This window comes from Ranitomeya variabilis, chromosome 3, assembly GCF_051348905.1.
Source record: "Ranitomeya variabilis isolate aRanVar5 chromosome 3, aRanVar5.hap1, whole genome shotgun sequence".
NCBI classification, from domain to species: domain Eukaryota; kingdom Metazoa; phylum Chordata; class Amphibia; order Anura; family Dendrobatidae; genus Ranitomeya; species Ranitomeya variabilis.
Window position 1 is genome coordinate 439,414,174 of NC_135234.1, and position 21,004 is coordinate 439,435,177.

Here is a 21,004-nt window from a genome sequence, read left to right on the forward strand (position 1 = left end):
GGCTAGCATTATAGCAAAAGTATTACGTTAGTTTAACTGAGCATAGAAGGGTTTTCAGTGTGGAATTGGAGAATGAGCTGGTGCATGACAATTTTGACAGGTCAATTTTAAGGGATCTATAGGATTAGGAAATAAATATCCAATTTGGCAGATCCATATTGTTCCAGATGTTGCCACCATAACTACTGGATCGTTGGCTGATCATGGCAAATTAGTTGGGTTCTGTCAACTTTTATCTAGTGTGTGGCAAGTTTTGCTGGATGTGTAGTATCCTTCATACAGTATTTCTTATCTCCTTAGGCTTTCTCCAGGTTCTTGAAAATATAAAGTGTTAAACATAAGTATAAACCAAGCCAACCAACATATGCTTCTAATATAGAAACAGGATCCTTCCACTATAAGAAAGACTCATTATTTCTAAGGCTAGTGATCCAACTTCTGCTTTAGCTTGATGTCTTCTATACCTCACAGTTAAGAGATATATTTCTCTCCTATAATAAAACATAAATTGCACAATTTATACAGAAGGAAGTCATTAAATACCAAAGGTTCTTACCGGAGAATATGACATAATGGATATATATGGCCCAGTGAACATATAAAATAATAGGTGGATAATATCCATGTAATACTTTTTACCATCAGGTGCTCTGTATTCTAGAAAAAAAAAGCTTCAACTGCAAGAACTAAACTAGCATATCAAATGGAAAAGTATTTTCTGCCTTTTTAGGCTTATCAGCTTGTATCAATTCTACAGTCCTTTATTTTATTGAAAGATGTAGGAGGACAGAACATGATATGAAGCGTTATCTTAATGTTAGTTGGCCAACGCAGTGAATTGGCAAGTCTCCCTGACTTAATTAAATGTCTACGACCGTCCTCGACCATACACACTGCTGCTAATGTTTAGAAACATTATGCTATAAACTGATGCTTGACAGCATTACATCTCAAAATTACAATAAAAGTAGAACAAAAACAAGAAAACTATAAAAATGTGATCGTTTTTCTTCGTCATATAAATAAGCTCTTCAATTGGTTGGGAATTCTTATTGTATAACCATCCATGGTTGGCACTTTGGGAGCAATTTTCTTTTCTTGGGACCGAATTTTAGCACCAGAGATAGGAAAGTAATGACACTGTAAATATTGTTTTTCCTAATCCAGGCAGCCGGAATTAGAAATGAGCAACTAAATCTATAACAAATCACATTTTATAATTTTCCCCAAAAGGTCTCATTCTGGCAAATCCAAAATTTTTGAATAATCCAGCTGCCATTTTATTGGACTTTTTTGAGGGCCTTTTAACAGAGTAACACCACATTATTCTCACATGCCCAAAGTCCTAGCCTGAATCCTCATGACACCCCTGCCACCAACTGGTCCACTGTCCTCCATGCAGATCTTTGGTTCTCAACAACGAGCATTACCACCCACATTAATGCATGGGATTTATGTAGCTCTAGAAGAACCAAAGGCCGTCATGGAGGATTGGAGGAGCTGCGGCAACAGTTGTGTAAGGAGTCAGGTTAGAGGACATTTTAATTAGGTGCATTTTTATTTTTAACCCCTTCTCTACCATTAATTTATTATGCTGTGGTGTCTGGAGAGATCTCAGAACATAATAAATGTCTTTTTATGGCAAACAAGGCATTTTTGATACAAACAGAAGTTATTAAAACAGAATCTATTGGCCAAATTGATCAGTTCGGAATGAATTTCGGCCGATTTGCTCATCTGTAGACAGAAATTTATCTTTCAAGTTAAGACTTGATTGGCAACAGGGAATTTGGAATCCTGACATAAATATTTTATATCTGTAATTTACTAAATGCAGAATATTTTATCTTAATGGTTCAAAAAAAATAGATGGATCTTCCCTTTTATTTATCTCACCCGTGTGTGTTATGTGTGGGTGACATGGATGAATGCTCTCCAGCCCCCACATCATTATGATACGATGATCGTATAAGTCTGCAGTTCTCTCACAGATTTCTCGATGGCTTACCGCCAAGTTAGACAGCAAACAAACTGACACCGTACATAAACACAGCTCCCTGCAAAGCCCGCTGCTATTCAGCAGTTACTTCATATCCAACGCGGAGGACAACTGCGGAGATGAGCAAGCGTGATCTGGTAATTTTCCCATCACAGTCCAGTGTTTTTCCTCCCAAAGTAGAAGTGTAAATGTCAGAAAAGGATATGTAATCTCCTATAAACTCTGCTGTGTGTTATCATTTGCTGCCTTTATGACATGACTGGCAGTGTTCAATGAAATATAACATCTATAGAAGATAGGCATTAGCTAATAATGGAAATATCAGATTGTTAAACCATATTAAACCACAGTTACAAGGTGTAATTGTTAATATCTATCACATCAAGTTATACCAAGGTATATAATGTTATTTGTGGTCTGAATGACCTCTGCGTAAACATCTTTTCACAAGAATAATGCATAAATCTCTGCAAAAGGGATTGTCCACCATTCAGACAACCTCCAAGCTGATAACATCAGGGTTATAAGTATGGGGGCCACCAGTATACATACAAATAACAGATATAAGAAAATGATACCAGATAGTTGATATGGAAAACTTGTATTTCAAGGGAGGATTAAATGGAACCTGTCACTAGCAAAATCATTATTAACCTACACATATGAGGTTAATCTGTACGTTAATAGCTTTATTAACCTGCCCTGTGCCCACAATTAGCCAAATGCTTCAGGAAGAAAATTAACTTTAATCCTCTTGGCAGCATTCCGATTTCAGTCATGGGGCGGAACCCACGCGGGTTCAGTAACCCTTCTGAGAATAGATTTTTTGGTATACAGTAGAATGATGTGCTTTACCAAAAAGCCTTATCTTGGTCTCATTTGTCCACAAGACGCTTTTCCAGAGGGTTTTTGGTTTAGTCATGTACATTTTTGCGAGCTGCAATATAGCTTTCTTATGTCTATATGTCAGCAGTGGGGTCCTCAGAGTCTCCTGCCCTAGCATTTAGTTTAATTCAGATGTTGACAAATAGCTTGAGCTGACCCCGATGGACCCTGAGCCTGCAGAACAGCTTGAATTTCTTTGGAACTTGAATGGAGCTGCTAATCCACCATCTGGATTATCCTGCCTTGCAACCTTTTACCAAATTTTCTCTGCTGTCCTTGTCCAAGGAGATTAACTTCAGTGCCATGGGTTGTAAATTTCTTGATTATGTTGCCCACTGGGCAAAACGATATGAAAATCTCAGGAGATGGACTTGTAACCTTGAGATTGCTAATTTTTTTTAACAATTGTGGTTCTCAAGCCCTCCGAGAGTTCTCTTATCCTCTCTCTGTTCTCCATGCTTAGTGTAGCACACACAGACACACAATGTAAAAAGAGAGTCAACTTCTCCCCTTTTTATCTGGTTGCAGGTGTGATTTTCATATTGCCTATACTTGTTACTTGCCACAGTTGCCATTGTTTACCCACAATTTTGTGTGAAATGATGTCCAATCTGTCTTCATTTCTTTTTTTTGTGTTGTTCCAATATACACAAAGGAAATAAAACATGTGTTTACCAAAACATGTGAAATTGCAATAATTTTCTGGGAGAAATACTTCATTTTCTAGAACAGTTTCAAGGGTGTCAACAATTTCAGCCATAACTATAAATAGATAGGTAGATAAACTGGTATGCAACCTTCAATTTATGTACAACTTTACAGGCTTTTTTGAATAATTCATGTATAGTTTGAAACATATGGTTTTAGCCAATACTTAACCGGATATGTATTTTTAATTAGATGACAAAGACAAAGCCGGAAGAGAAATTCTGCACTGCAGTGTCTTTTTGATGCTGATTATAAAGCAGCAGACGTTGCCTTCAAAGATAATTATTATTGATCTGTATTATACCTGGCAGACAGGTGTCGTAAGATCTTGTTTGACAATATTCCCCCATTCCAGTATTGATGATCCTGTATGAAGTACCATTAAGTAGATTTAGCATGTAATGAAGATGTTCTGTGGCAGTATTCATGCAGGTTCACTGCGTTACTGGAGTATATGGATATTCAGGCTGTTCTATTGCAAACAAATCCTTTAGTTCTAGATATTGCAAGGATATTTCTGGACAAGAATATAAATTACTGGGGTTGGTAATAGCAGTATAAAGGAGCTGTTTCATAGAATTGTAAAGGTCAAAGCCTACTTTGCAGCAATATTAAGTCATATTTTCAGGTTGTACCACAGAAGCCAGACAAATAAAGGTGTAAATAGCTTTATCTTTATACAATGGCTAGGAAATGTTTCTAACATAGCCTGCCATGTAGGCAGATTAATGCGGCACAGAACCGCAGGTGACATGCCAGCTCATATGTCAACTATGCTGTCACCATCTTATACAACTCAATGAAGCGACACAGAAATTTAGTGTTTTTCTCTATAAACCAGAAAAAGCTGATTTCAGCATAGAGACAATTAACCCAGAGTAACGCATGTAATGCAGAAAGAAATCAACCCAGACAGAGTGGAGCTTTGAGAACCTAACCAATCCATACTCTTCAATCATTGTCATTGATCAAAGAATCAGAAAAAACATGTGGTTCTCTCAATATGTCTAGAGTAAACTTAGATTTTAATTTCTAATATGCAATATAATAATCTTTTATTTTTATATAGCGCTAACATATTCCGCAACACTTTACAGTTAGCACACATTATCATCACTGTCCCTGATGGGGCTCACAATCTAAATTCCCTATCAGTATGTCTTGAGTGTGGAAGGAAACCGGAGAACCTGGAGGAAACCCACGCAAACTCCTTGCAGATGTTGTCTAAGGTGGGACTAGAACCCAGGACTCCAGCGCTGCAAGGCTGCAGTGCTATCCACTGAGCCACCATGCAACATAAATTACCACCTGTTTATTGCATTTTTCCTTGTCTTTCTATATCTCAAAGGATTATAAAAATCAATAGGTCAAGAAGGCTCCTGATGAAGTGAGGGCGAAACGCACATCAGGCACAAGCATGAGGTGATGTGGTTTAGATGATACAGTCTCCCTTTGTTTTGTGTGGTCTCTCTTCTGGATTCATCAGGACCGGTTCACCCATTAGTCTACGTTCACATTTGCGGTCTGCGCCGCAGCGTCGGGCGCCGCAGCGTCGCCGCATGCGTCATGCGCCCCTATATTTAACATGGGGGCGCATGGACATGCCACGCACTTGCGTTTTGTGCCGCATGCGTCCCTGCGGCGCCCGCGTCCGGGCGCAGAGGACGCAGCAAGTTGCATTTTTGCTGCGTCCAAAATCAATCAAAAAAAGGACGCATGCGGCGCAAAACGCAGCGTTGTGCATGCGTTTTGCTGCGTTTTTGTTTGCGTTGTGCGTTGCGGCGCCGACGCTGCGGCGCACAACGCAAATGTGAACGTAGCCTTATATATTTATGGGGAAGACATAGTAATTTATACCATTACATGCAGCATATTATATTTAGCACTCCTTTGCAGTTACTTTTTACATACTAACTTTTTAGAACCTCTTGTACTTTATTGAATATCTGCACGTAGTGTAAAACTTTTTTATTATTAATTTTCTATGAATTGCTCATTTAAATACTATTTTTCCCAGTATATCTACCTCTATATCTGGTGACATTGCATAATTGTAGAAAACAATCCATATATTAGAAACATACACCATTTTTATGGAATTTACCATTTTTTCTCTGTCCTGTACCACTATATCAATTTCTGTATTTTGTAGTCATTTTGCAGATATATTTTAATTCATAGGATTAATGCAAACATAACAATTTCTTGTTTGATATGTGTATGATTGTGTCTCTATATACATAGGTTTTAAATTCTTTCATACGTTAATAATAAAGCTTTATGTGTCTAAGCTATTTATGGTATGTGTAGTCTTTCTTTAACAAGCTTAGTAATATTAATACATGATTATCTCTTAGGTAACCTTTTGGAAATAGTCACAAATTAATGGAAACTTTACATAATGTAAAAAAAAAAATCACACCATAACGTTCTCCCTGGATGACTTCGTACATTAAGCGTCAAGCAGTATGTATCTGAAATAATCCTCTTAAACCTCTCCAGAGGGATTAATAACCGAAAAACAATATACTGTAAAATTCACAAATGCACAAAATGCATAAATGAATGAGGAATTTTTAAAGATTAAAGGACATTTCCAATTTCTAGCAAAATAATGCAATGTATATGTAATCTATATGAGTTAAATAGCTTTGTAAATACATTATATTTGAGTTACATATTGCGCATGCATTCTGATTTACAGCATGTATCATAGGCCAGAGCTGCAATCACAATTCTGCTTTTTTTCAGGCACATTCTTAGCAGGACAAATCCTAGACATTTTTGCAACCTGTTTGGGACCGCTCAACTCTCCAAAGTGGAGAATTGCGAAAAAAAAGTGCCTTGACTCCACATGCATTCCCTGGACGTTAAAAGGAATCATCTACAAACATTGAAACCAAAATGTTCATAAGGTGCTGGCTGCTCAACAAGTCCAAAAAATGAATGTACTCCAATACCATTCACACGTTCAACATATTTTTATTCAAATAAAAGCTTACCTTTTAAACTACAGCAAAAGCTATGTTTTCAGCAATTTCAGCCACACATGCTTCTTTTTTTCTGACTGAATTGTAAAACGTCTGTGTTTTTTAAATTCTGCAGTGTCAATTTTTTTCATATTTTTTGAGGTTTTTTTCACCCATAGAAAGCAAAGAGAAAGTGAATGAAATGAACTTTTGGTGAATAAAAGTAACTTTATTTAACATGTGCTATAATGAAAGCACACATGCAATCCGCGCCAAAAAAGTCAAAAAATGAATCAAAAACATCGCAAAAATACTGAAAAATGGGCCAAGAGCAGGTTTCAGCTGCAGAAAAAAATGCCGCAAAAATTCTGCTTGAGGACATAGCCTTGCAATGATTACACTATCTAAACTAATGGTGATTATGTAAGTTAATTCCATTGCTTTCATGAGCAAAAATGTAATACGATTTGAAGCTTAAAGAGCATCCTCATTTTATAAATATATATCTGTCTTCAGTGACAACAGATTTTTCCATTATTGAAATAGGATATGACAGTTGGTGCTCATAAAGTTCAATGCAGAACTGTAACTGTCATTTCAGAAGGACATGCAGCCTTTAGCTCTACTCTCCTCCTCCATAGAATTTTACAAGACCCAACTGCCATTTCCTGTGTCAGTAATGGGAAAATGTGACTTCACTGAATACAAATGTAACCAATATATTGGGAGTAAAAGATCAATCCAGTAAGAAAAAGAAGCAGATTTATCTGATAAGATACATTACAAAGTTTCTTATTTTCATGTGAGTTATAAATAGTGTTGAGCGATACCGTCCGATACTTGAAAGTATCGGTATCGGATAGTATCGGCCGATACTCGAAAAGTATCGGATATCGCCGATACCAATACCCGATACCAATACAAGTCAATGGGACACCAAGTATCGGAAGGTATCCTGATGGTTCCCAGGGTCTGAAGGAGAGGAAACTCCCCTTCAGGCCCTGGGATCCATATTAATGTGTAAAATAAAGAATAAAAATAAAAAATATTGATATACTCACCCTCTGACGCGCCCTGGTTGTAACCGCCAGCCTCCGTTCATAAGAATGAGCGCTTGAAAGTCCTTAGATGACGTCGCGGCCTGTGATTGGTCACGTGACCGCTCCGCGACCAATCACAGGCCACGACGTCATCTAAGGACTTTCAAGCGCTCATTCTTATGAACGGAGGCTGGCGGTTACAACCAGGGCGCGTCAGAGGGTGAGTATATCAATATTTTTTATTTTTATTCTTTATTTTACACATTAATATCGATCCCGATACCGATTCCCGATACCACAAAAGTATCGGATCTCGGTATCGGAATTCCGATACAGCAAATATCGGCCGATACCCGATACTTGCGGTATCGGAATGCTCAACACTAGGGTTGAGCGACCTTTAGTTTTTTAGGGTCGAGGCGGGTTTTGTGAAACCCGACTGTCTTAAAAGTCGAGTCGAGTGAAATCGGCCGACCACCGTTAAAAGTCGGGTTTCGGCCGAAACACGAAAACCCAATGAAGGAAATTATTTTTTTTATTTTCTCTCTCTCTCTCTCTCTCTCTCTCCCCTCTGTCCCAGCACAGAAAATTTCGTATTGCACATTCCAAATCCCTACTGCGCACAAGCGATAACATGACGATAGGCGTTCACTCCCCTAAGACCTATGTCATCACTCTGCCCACGCTCATTCATTGGCTGAAAAAATGGCGCTAATCGCGTCATACGAAACGCGACTTTGGCACCAAGATCGCGTACCGCATGGCCGACCCCGCACAGGGATCGGGTCGGGTTTCATGAGACGCCGACTTTGCCAAAAGTTGGCGACTTATGAAAATGAACGACCCGTTTCGCTCAACCCTACTCAACACTAGTTATAAAGTAAATATTAAAACAACAGGGTATTAGTCAAGAAATATTCAACCTCCAAATTGCAACTACAGCTTTAGAAGTGATGGTAAAAGGTATCTTAATTGTCTTGATTGCCATCCTGGTGGCTGAGATATATCATCACAAAACAGATCCAGCAATATCCGGCCAACCATAGTAAAGTGAGGTTGGGCTTATCTATGTATTGTTTATATGGCTTGGACTGACATAGTCAAGTATTTAGGACATCAACTAAACCAGGATGCCTGGTTAAGGTGTTATGTCTACCCACTGAACTTTTATCAATAGTGCACACTGTTTTATCATTTTAATTTTTCCTTTATGCTGCAAGAGATATTTTTATAGCGTGACAGCTTTAGGAGCTCTTTGCAACCCAGTGTAACACTATAGTGACAGCTTAAGGAGGTTTTCCCATGAACAAAGTTAATTTTAATCAATTGATCTTTGAATAATAATACATTTCTCGATTGGTTGTGTTTAAATAAAATGTTCCTATGCTGAGATAATCTTATAAATGTGCCCCTGCTGTGTAATGTGTAATGGCCGTGTCTGACCGTGCAGTGACATGGTCTGATCATAACACAGCTCCTGGGCAGGGGAGGAAGGATGAGAGTATACAGACATTACTGCATGGGATCACAGCTGATTCTTTCTTTCTTGTAAAACGTTTCTTAAAAACATACAATAAAATGCTTTGCCTCACAGTAATAATCAGCTGCAATCCCATGCTGTCCTGTCTGTATACGCTTTTGCACCCCCTCCTGCCCAGGGAGCTGTGCTGTGATCTGACCATGTCCCTGCACAGTCAGACACAGCCATTACACAGTAGGGACACATTTATAAGATTATTTCAGTACAGGAACAGCTTTTTTTTAATTGTGGAACTCATTTTTATTCCAAAATCGATTAATTAAAATGATCTTTGTGGGAAAATCCCTTTAAGGGCTGTGCTGTATACTATTTGAAAGTTTTCCTTTAGTTTGACAAGGACATTTATTTATTTGCAATGCTCCTCTGTCTGGTACCACAGCATGTACACTGGTAAATGTGACAAAATTCTAATTCGCAGTTTCCTCAAATTTGACCATGAAATTCTATTTCTACAGTGTATCTAAGTTATTCAATACTCAATTCAATTTTCCTTATTATGCACTAGGGTATCTACAGACCCCAGAGCAGGGTTCCCCAATCTGTGGCTTGGGGGACCATAATCTGTGGCTCGTGGCTGGCTGCCAGCTCGGTGCATTAGCACAAGGTCTAGCAAACAGCTGTGAAGAGCAGGTCTCCAGAATGGTGACTTTTATGATTTTCCCTAGAGAGAAGAGCAGAGCTGGATGCGCATATACTGTCGGGGTGGAGAAGGGTGGGAGAATAAATATGATAAGCTGGAGATAGGATGTCGAAGCTGGATGCGATAGTATGGGAGCGCTTCATACGAGAATTCTGAATGGGGGAAAAGTGGAAACTTTTGTATATAAATATACTGCTTATAACAGGGGGTGACACAAGGTGAGTTTTGTGGAACGTTTTGTCTGTCATTAAATTGGTAATCAGGGCTCTGGGTGACATTACGGTAGGGGAGAGCAGGCTTGTTTGATGTAACTCGTGACTATCTCTGAGGAGCTGAATTTAGCTCTAAAGGTTAGAAAGATTAAGGACCCCTAATATAGGGTAAAAAACTAATACATTTCCGCTCCTGTCCCAGTCCTACACAAAGCTCCATCCAGTTTCTTCTTTCCTTCAACATGCAATGACCTCTAACGGCATCTTCATTCTACTCCAGGGCTTCTGGTAATGAGAAGACATCTTATGTCACAATGCACCATGGGAAAGAAGACGCCAGAAGGCGTTTTGTGAAGGACAGGACAGTGGGTTATAAACAAAAGGATGAATGACCTCGGGGAGATCAAAACATCCAACACCGCGGAGACACCATCACGTGTTTCTCAACGCAGTGATCCAGAACACTGCCCCCATCCCTAAAGGGGACAGTGGGTTGTGACAGTGGGACACAGGATTACCAAAGTTTAACCCCTCTCCTGGCCATCTACAGATCAAATGATGACCAATCATCCATTTTGTTGAATTTGCACAAAACGAATGACAAATCCAGATTAAAGAGAATCTGATTTTTTTTTTCCATAAAAATTCGAGGCAACCTCAATTTGCTTTGAACCGATTTGCACATCTCTTTGGGTAAATAATAAAATAACAAATCCTTATAGTTTGATTAGTCTACAGCTATTCTCATATACAAGTGTAATGAAATACATTACACATGAATGTGTTCTTTTATTATTAGAACTTATCAATGATAAATCCCATAGTTGTCAAACATTTATAGGATACCTACTGGGGATTGAATCTGTAGTTATTTACCTGATTTTCTTATGAGAATTTCATTTTCTAGTAATAACATTATAGAACACCCAGTAAGTAAAAGGTTTTAACTAATTTCCTTAAAATTAAGAGAAATCCCATAACTATTAATGAACAGCGCAGTTCTGTACAAGAGTCAATAATTAGAGCCCAGCGGATAATAAAAGGTGCAGTTTATAGAATTAGCAATCAAAAGATTAGATGCAAGGCACTTACAACAAATTACAAAGCAGGGCTGTCCAAAAAGAATATTTATGCAGAAGAAGTTGTAATAGTAAGAGCAGTTAGACAGATGGTAGAGACCTTTCCACCCAGACCTATGGACTTCATTAGAAGTACTAGGGCCACAAAGAGTAAATAAAGAGGCCATTTGCATCTCTTCATACATACAGTTTAACAGCAATGAGGAATTATGAGAAGTGGTTACCAAATATACTCTCACTACTAGCAATTTTCCCTTGCAGTGTTTATTTTACAAATTTTCCACTATTTATTTTGGAGAAATAAAATAGATCAAAACTATATTAAACTGAACTATTTCAACTGGATGAAAGGGCCATATGCAACGCAGCAAGGGGCGGTAGATTTAGGCTTCACACCCTGGCATGCTACATGAAAGTGGGGGTCTGGCTGGGTGTGTGGACTATAGCTCTGATGGCAAGATACCCTTGCAAACCGCTTGGTGCCATTGTTTTTGGCCGCCCAGGACTAGGTGTTTCAGAGTGCAATGAGAGAGGCCATAGTTCATAAATAAACTTATTTTTACAGAACAATAACTTTTGAGGAACTATGTACAGCAGACAGTAGGCATTCATCTTCATGGACATTTCTGTCATTACATGTAACAATATCACACACTTCTTCCTCACTCTCACTTTTCACTTCACTTAGCTTTTCTGCCTCAACACCAGCCAGCACAATGTCCCGGGAGCCTCCTCGTCCCCAATAACGTTACTTAAGTCCAGCAAGCAAGAGTCCTATACTTCCACCTGCGGTTCTGCATCCTTCTCCCCTTAGGGGAGTTTTCTATGCCAATAGTGACTATTTATGTTCCCACTTTTTTGATGTCCCTAGTAAAATACATGGGGCATTACCTCTTCATCTTGCTTATACTTTCATCTTCATCCCGTTACTGACAACTCTGTAACCTCCAGCTAGGCTTCCTGTCCCAGACCCCGATACTTGCTACTTTCCTCTCTTTCACTCTGGACCGACTCCAGACTGTGACTCACTCTGTAGGACCTTACTATCCACTAGGCCGTCTCTCTCTTGCCACAGGACACCCACTGCATGCGGTTCTGCTTCTCAGTCAGACCTAAGGTCTGCTACTGCTGCAGACTCATCCCTATCTTACATTCTACTAGGAAATTGTCTATTGTGTCCACGATTAGCTCCTCCTCCCTAATCTATTTCCAACTGTTAACTCCAACTATTCCTGTTAACTACCTAGTGCAGGGCAGAACACAACTCCATCACCAGCAATATAAATCATTAGATATTTCAAACACCATAACTCCATAACATAATTTCACAAATTCGGGAGGGGAAACGTGGGCAACGCTTCCACTTCCTTACACATACATGTGGTGAAGTTGAGGGCACAGAACTTGCATGGTGGCACACAGAGATTATTCTTCATGTTATGAAGTTGTCGGCACTCCTTTTTCTGTCATATTGTATTCTATATGTCAATGTAATAATTCAAGAATAACTCAATATAGCATCTAAACATGTCATTTTTAGATGGACCTTCATATGAAAGGCTTCTAGCAGTTCAGTATGGGCCAAGGATTTTTATTAGGACTATTTCCTTTTACCTAATACTCAGTTATTTTCTCTTTGGTAACCCACTTGTTTTTCTCTCAGCATGAATTTGTAATGTGCTGTGTAATAAAATGTAAGTAATAAGTAAAAAGCAAATAATAATTTTCATTATTACTTATTGGCCTTTGCATGCCTTTTTTTATTTAGGTATATTTAATAAAATATATTACAAAGTTTCTTATTTCCACTTGTGCCATCGATTTATGAATAAATAAAAGTGTTGTTACTATTTAACGATTTCGTCTTATATTAATGCAGTTCATTTAACTAAACACTATGTGTTCTACATTGGTGAATTACATTACATGAAGCATTTATTACAGCCATCTCAAGAAGCCGGTTTGTTTAGCGGAAAAAGCTTTGAACAAAGAAGATCCATACCTTGTATGTAATTGTATGACCGAAGCTGACAGTTCTCATTAAGTAGGAACTTCAAGTAAATTTTGGCAGAAGCTGCAGTTACCAACTATTGCACATGCATACAGATTTGGTGCTACATTTTTACCTGCTCTCTTGGCAGTAAAGTCGCTGTGTTCAAAACACGTTTTGTGGCATTTTTTGTGGCTTTTTTGCTATGTTCTTTAGGGTGCGGATTACATGTGTCCTTTGCCTACAGCACATATTTATTAAAGACAGTTTATCCATCAAAAATTCTGCAAAAAATGCTGCAAAAATGTATGTTGTTTTTATAAATTTCACGCTCTCGTTCCTTTCTATGGTTGAAAAAATGCTGAAAGAAGCGTTTCAAAAACGCTGCAGTTCTCAAATTCAGTCAGGATAAAAACCAAGTGTGTGCATGAGATCTCTGAAATGCCATGACTTTTACTAGTACTGCCAAAATGTACATTTTAATCTGCATACAAAAATTGCAAAAAAAAAAATCCACAAAAAAGCTGCATGTGAACATAGTCTAAGAACCAAATGTACGAAGAAATGAAGCACTAGTGGAAAGAACAGACCTGTGCTCAGGGACACGACATCTACTGGATTTAAAGCCAATTTATCAACGTTTTTGCTCATTTACAGCCAAATACTATGAACTGAGTGAAAAAGAAAAATGAAGCACAAGGATATTTGATGTGGAATGAGATGAGTAGGCTTCTGACATTATATTGATCTTTCTGACTCTTCAGGAAAGGGAACAGGATTTTCTGTACTAGAAGAACATGGCAAGCTACAGTCTATTCTGTCATGACTACCTTGTACTATCACTTATAATTTACTATCAGCCAAACCCAGGAATCTCAATTGTGTATCAGCTGAAACATTATTCTTTCCTAATAATAAAAGCAATTTGGTCTAACCCCCCCAAAAGACAACTTACTATCACATATTATATGCACAAGGCCTCTACTGCAATGTACATATGCAATGTAGGACTGGGGTGCCAAAGACCCACTAGTAATATTCCGGTACCTGTTCCCCATTCACAAAATCACCTATGCTGCTATATTAGGGATGGGCAATTAATTTTACTGAGCGGCCACATGACAGACTGTGACTGTTGTGGGGGCAGAATCAATAGGCTGAAATTAAATCTGCTTGGTATTAATATTAACATATTATAATTATTTTTATTAATATTATCACTTAGTATTGAGCAGAATTAAGTATGCTGACATCTTCCTGTATGCTATATAAGCCTGCACAGAGCCCCCTAAGTAGAGTATGAGCACCCACATAGTCCCTCTATATACAGGAAGACCCCACATAATCACTATATACAGTATGAGCCACCAAATAGCCTCTCTCTATACAGTAATGAGACCCCCACATAATCCCTATTTATAGTATGAGCCCCCACATAGCCTCTCTGTATACAGTAATGAGACCCCATATAACCCCTATATACAGTATGAGCCCCCACAAAGCCTTACATACAAAGACCTTACATAGTCTCCTATATACAGTATGAACCCCCACATAGCCCCCAAAATACAGTATAAGCCCCCAGATAGCCTCCTATATACATGCAAACATCCCATACACATATGAAAAATGGCGATGGCTCCATCTTCCAGCAATGTATTTACTGCTGTCTGAATCCTGAGGATGTGATTAGATATGACATTGTAGGCAGGCAAGGGCATGGTGCGGCTGCTTTCCGCCCTTTGGCTGTCTTGGCCCGTGTACAGGACTGGAACAGCCCAAGGGCCGGATGTGGCCTATGGGCCATACTTTGCTGAGCTTTGTGCTATGTCATAAACTGGGTAGTTTATAAATGAATAAGATACTGCCTTTACCTGTAAGAACAAAAAGCACTGTACTATACCAAGCACCACTCACGTGGGGAACTGCTCCTGCACAGGAGCCCACCAGGGAATTCACCTGTTCCCCTGTGGACCAGTCAAAGCTTACATACATGCATAGCATTGTATTATACACAAGCTTTCCCATGGGCTTACCTTACATATACCAAGAAAATGGAGAAGCATTTATAACGAGACTTGGCATTTGCATGTCATTCATAGGATGTGGGGTGGGGTTAATATTACCATATATTAAAGTTGGTACACTGATAAATTCTATCTGCAAAATGACCACACAATTGACCTTTCACTACATCATAGCAATATTATTTTTAAGAGCTATGATAATAATGATATGATAATATCACAGACGAGATGGCTAATTTTATATTTTATTTTATGGGGTAAAATGGCCACTTATGATTTCTTTTGTGCATATTTGAATAGGTTGAATGATTAGATTGCATTATAGGATCATTGACATTATGCAAAAACTACATTGCACATCATTACATTCTGCATTAATTAACATTTATGTTAAGCAACACTTCATTAACCAATATTGTAGACTTTACTGAAAACATTATTTTTAATACATGTGGCGACATATAATGGCTATAAAAGCTTAATATACAGAACATAACCAGCACCTATGTAGTAGGACCCCACAGTGTGTAGCACATCAAATATAGACAGAATTTAGTCACTTTAATAACTTTAATAATGTGGAAATTATATGAAAGGATTCTCCATAGAAAATTACAAATGGCAAATTCCAGAGGTCACACATTAAAGACATATACAGTATTTATATATTATCATGTAACACTAGTTATAGTTCCGTTGTACTGAAATATGCAAATATTTCTACCCATAGCTTACAATTAACTAAAATATTATGTTAAGTAGTACCAACCTTACCAATCTGCTGCTGCACCTAGGCATATGCCAACACTTCCCTGGGTCACTGCTGCAAATCAAGTAATTTCTGGAGCCAGGTGAAGAGATGTTAGGGGGACCAGGTAAGGTATTAGTTCTTTAGTTATTTTGGACTACTGTAAGCTTTTAAAGGGGTTGTCCAGGCTTGGCACAAAGGTCTGTGGTTAGTCTGTGACTACGCAGTGCCGAATCTTGCCAACGTGCTATGTGAGTGATTTTCATACTTGCGCTCACATGCCCAATAACCTGATCTGTCTCAATTCATTTTTATTGAGCGAAGCAGAAGTGTTTAGTTAGCACATGATCGCAAATATGCACATGATTGCAAGTGACTGCTTGTTCGCATCGGTAGTCTGTGGTTCGCATGTGGTAGTCTGCAGTCACATAAAGTGACCACAGACTTTTGTCCCAACCATGGACAACCCTTAAACATTTGTAATGGGGCTGAGCAACCTCTTTACCGTCAGCATAAGGATCAGTCGTTGATTCTTAGATTTTTGCTTAGGCTTGCTAAATTTTACGATTGAGTCTTACACTCATTCGTGCCAGATGGTGAAATAATACAAAATGACCAAGATCCAAGAAATCTCAAATATTGTAGAGAACACTACGGCCATTCATCCTTTCAACTGCCTTACACCTATGAATTATGTTGTCAAGGGTGAAAATGTCTAATTTATGGAGTATCAAAGTGAGCTGTATTTTCTGGTGTAAGCAACCCAGAATAAAATTCATTGGTAACCGTGTAGAGATTTTCTGAATACCGATGGACTTCTCTGGTAAAGTAACTTTTGTAAGTTACTGGAAAATGACTAAATGAATGTTCTGATATTATTGCAGTTGCAATGAAAGGACAACTCCCATCCCATGACATGTCAGAAGATAGCATCTGTAAGAGTTCAGATCCCAACACATCACAAGAATGAATGTACCACTCCACCATGGAGTCAGGAGGAGGCCACGTTCACATGTTCAGTATTTGGCCAGTATTTTACATCAGTCTTTATAAGCCAAAACCAGAAGTGGGTGATAAATCCAGAAGAGGTGACATGTTTCTATTACACTTTTCCTCTGATTGTTCCACTGCTGGTTTTGGCTTACAAATACTGAGGTAAAATACTGACCAAATACTGACCATGGCCTTACTTAGAGATGCAGAATTCACTGAGCAAAGCTTCAGAGATAAGGTGCTCAAGAGAGCAGTCAATATAATTATTGGTAGGGTCTAAGCTCGTAGACCTCCACTGATCCCAACTTTATCTACATCTCATTCCACTTATGGACCTTAAAGTTTTTTTATTTTAGAAAATTTTTTTAAGTTCCTTTTATATACCTTCATTAAAGTCTATTTAGTTACAAAGTGTCTCCCAATGTGAGCAATTGTGACACGTTTCACAAACTAATCTTGAAGAAGGTGCCACAGCTAAGGTACAGGTCTACACACTTTGTAATAAATAGTCACATCACAGATGAAACTTGATGTTGAGTGTTCTGGCAACTTTCCCACCAAACATCCTGCAAAGCTCAAAATGAAAAATGTTCGCTTCACACACAGGCATAGCAGTCTGGAATCCATTTCTCAACAAGTGGATGGACTAAATCATGTACTGCACCCTACACACAGATGTTTATTCTGCTGGCAAAATAACAATAACAGCTGGTGCAACCAGCAAAATTTGGTCAAAAGCATAATGCAAGACACATCCAATGTCAACCACAACAATCCATGTCTGCAGACGCTCTGGGACATTTCCTAAGGCAAGCAACAGTACGGAACACTATTTGCTTTCTAAAGAAAACATGATTTATTGCCCAGAAAAGACAGTTTCAGTTACAAAGTGATTCACTAATTATATTGCAACACTTGAGTGCTGGCAGCGTGTAAAGCAGCCAGAGGTGTAACATCCAATATTTGTGGTTAGCTGACTGTCCCATAAACAAAACTATTAATTGTAGCATTGCTAAGAAATGTATATACATACACAAGCTGCAAATTGCAATGGGCCTCACACTCATCATATAGCTGTACGCAGCCCAGGATTACAATATGGAATCAATTCAATTCATATAACACATCAGATTAATATTCTAAAGCATCCCATCTGATCAAATCCAATTAGTTTGACCCCCATCAACTGCATGATTATTGTCAACGATCATGGATATTGGCCGTGTTACGCTAAATAGTCTCAGTGGTGTCAATAAAAGAGAAAGCCCGTATCACCCATACACATATCAGATGTAAGATAACCTTGAACAATGAAACTGGATTGTTTAAAGCCACAAGTAGAAGGAAATGAAATGACATCATAGCATACCTGAACTCAGTTACTACAGCATGCATGGACCTTACACCAGACATACAACTAGTGTCATTGCTGGTCATTGGTATCTTAGGGTTAATGCAAAAAAGGACATCTATATCCAAACAATGCAAGAGTTTCCATCAGGCTGGCCCTCAATACAGTCATGATCAGCAAGCACAAGAACAATTGATATCTAAGGCAATATATCTTGGGACCTATCTATCTATCTATCTATCTATCTATCTATCTATCTATCTATCCTGTCTTGTTAAAGCGCTGCAAGTGCCCAAGTGTCATCAATAAAGCAAGGTTTTGCCAGAGCTCAGTATAAAATCACTTTTGCACAGACAATAGCAGGACAAGCCTTTAATATAGGACGTCAGCAGGGAGGATTTTGATTTGCTCATTAACCCCTCCAGCAAGGATGAGAGCTCAGTGTAGCAGCCAGGGCAGCAGAATGATAAATGCACAGTACAGTCAATGGATCTGGATCCAAATGTCATCTAGCAGCATCACGTCCTTCTAAACAATACCCTGCTAACTCCACCACTCCCAGATCATAGTCATCAAACACACAGCCATGAATAAAACTGAACATTCAACTGGGGATGTGATACTGGAGCAGTTAACCAGTTAATGGCATGCAGGTATGATGAATCCACCCCATCCATTATACACAGACAGTTCATTCCCATTTTGGCTGTAGCTGTTAACCCCATTTTTGCTGGAGAGATGAGAGGGAGCAGCTGACAGCCCTGACTGCCCATTCTATCATCATCATCATCATCTGAAAGCTTGCAGCGAAAGGATTAAAATGCAATCTGCAGTGACAAGGGTCCAACCTCCGCCTTCCCCCTCGCCCTCCTCCCTACACTCCAAAACATTAGGACCTTAAATGAACCCCCATACAGCAATGCACACACACCCTTGTGCCTTACCTCCAGCGCTTCCAAAGTCACAAAGCTGCTCATGGCAAATCCATCAATGATGTCTTCTTCAGCCGAGGAGGACTCTTTCCTCTTTCTCCTAGGGGGCTTTGGTCTGGACAAGGAAGAAGCAGTCGGGTTCCCATTGTCTTCTTTCTCAGATCCAGAGGAAGAAAGCAAAGAGCCGCTCCTGGAAAGCCCTAATCCTCCGCTGGCCCTTCTATCCCGATCCCTTTGGGCTTTGGGTCTCCTCTTCTTGCGATAGCCATTGCACCGTGGGCCATCCATTGCACCCACAGCAGGAGCAGCAGCACAGGCAGCAGAAGCAGCAGCACAGGCAGCAGCAGACACCAGCAACCACCCCTCTCCCTCTCCCCTTCCCCACCTCCTCCCCTCCTGATACAGAAGAAATAATAAAATAAACCCCACCACGGTCTGCAAAAGAAGAAAATCAGGAAGAAGAAGAAAAAAAAGAAGAAAGAATCAAGGATGGAAACCTGGGCAGCACATTGCTCCTTCTCTGGTGCAGGCAGCAATGTGCAGCTACAGGAGATAGTGTGATTCCAGCACACACATACACAACCCAGAAATTCCTACAAGGCTGCCAGGGAAAGTAATGGCTGATCCCAGCCTAGAAATCTGGAGAGGAGAAGGCTTTGATCAGGACTGGAGGTGAAATCAATCCCCCTCCCTAAACAAAATCATGGAGCTTTCCACCTGATATATTCCAAGCCAGTGTTTAACTCTTTGTTACTGTTGCTTGTCCTTCTTCCAGAACTCCATGATGCATCCCTTGGATCAGTGAGGAACTTCCAGTGTAGATGATGACCCCCTCCTCTTGTCCTCTTCTTCTGCTCGGTTCTCGTCTTCTGTTCTCCTCCTCAGTGACAGATGCATCCAGACTAGGCAGACAGAGGAGGGGCAGGAGACTGGGTGGGAGACAAGGAGCAGTGCACTGTCTTCTTCTTCTTCTTCTTCCTCCACATCCACAATGCTGGAAGTGGCAGCTGGGGCTGTGCCCGGTGCTTGGGATGATGTGCCACCTCCTGATCTTCCAGTGCTTCTGCTTCACGGGAGGTCAGGGCGATGCTCTGTGTCTTCTCTTCCAGGCCAGAGAGGAGGGGGCTCAGTGCACAGCCCTTCCTCCAGCTCCAGTCTCCTGTGCTCTCTGGTAAGAGGCATCCACAACTTTTAGCAACACTACAGCTCTCATCATCCTCAGCTCATACATCTGCAGACCTGCACCTACAGATGACAAGGGGACCAGTTCTGCCTCACGTGTCTAGAGAGGAGGAGCAGGGAGATTACTCATCCCACCTATGTCTGCCTCCAGAGATTAGGCATCACCTCTAGGAGTGGGGCAGAAGCCTCACATTGTGCACCTCTGCATACAGGCACCTATACAAAAGTTGTGACTGGGAGCCAAAGTATGAGATGGAAAACCCATGTCCCTGCATAAAAAATATCCAAACTGAAGATGACTATATTTAACCCTAAGCTAAACATGACATTTACCATTTTTGCCTGTACAGTTTATCTGTATATGGCGAACTATTGTAATATTTGATATATTCCACACACCTGCGGGACAGAAAAAAACATGTTTAGTTGTGTTTTTAATTTTAAAAAAATATAAATTACTAATAATTAAAGGTATTGCTATAACGAACCGTTTCCTCATCACAAGAAATCAGTGTTCTCCAAATAAAAAAATATATCTAACTTGCCAATGAAAGGTACTGGTGTAATGAATTGTTTACTGATCATACGATATCAATGAGTTCCTAATAAAAATAGAAACTAAAAATGGGGAAAAGAGGGTTAATTTTGGATCAATGATGAGAGAGATGATTGGTATCCAGAAATGTGATTTATTCGTCAACGCGTTTCG

The 21,004-nt window shown here is 39.4% G+C and overlaps 1 protein-coding gene across 5 annotated transcripts in view; it reads right to left on the minus strand.

Moving 5' to 3' along the window:
* The window catches only part of AUTS2 (activator of transcription and developmental regulator AUTS2), a 1,864,151-nt gene extending 1,843,739 nt beyond the window's left edge, over positions 1-20,412 (minus strand). For all 5 annotated transcript variants that reach the window (XM_077296436.1, XM_077296434.1, XM_077296433.1 and 2 more), the window contains exon 1: positions 19,126-20,412. In XM_077296436.1, coding sequence (XP_077152551.1) covers positions 19,126-19,401 — 276 coding nt within the window. In that variant the 5' untranslated portion in view covers positions 19,402-20,412. The remainder of the gene's footprint in view (positions 1-19,125) is intronic.
* Between the last annotated feature and the right edge of the window lie 592 nt (positions 20,413-21,004).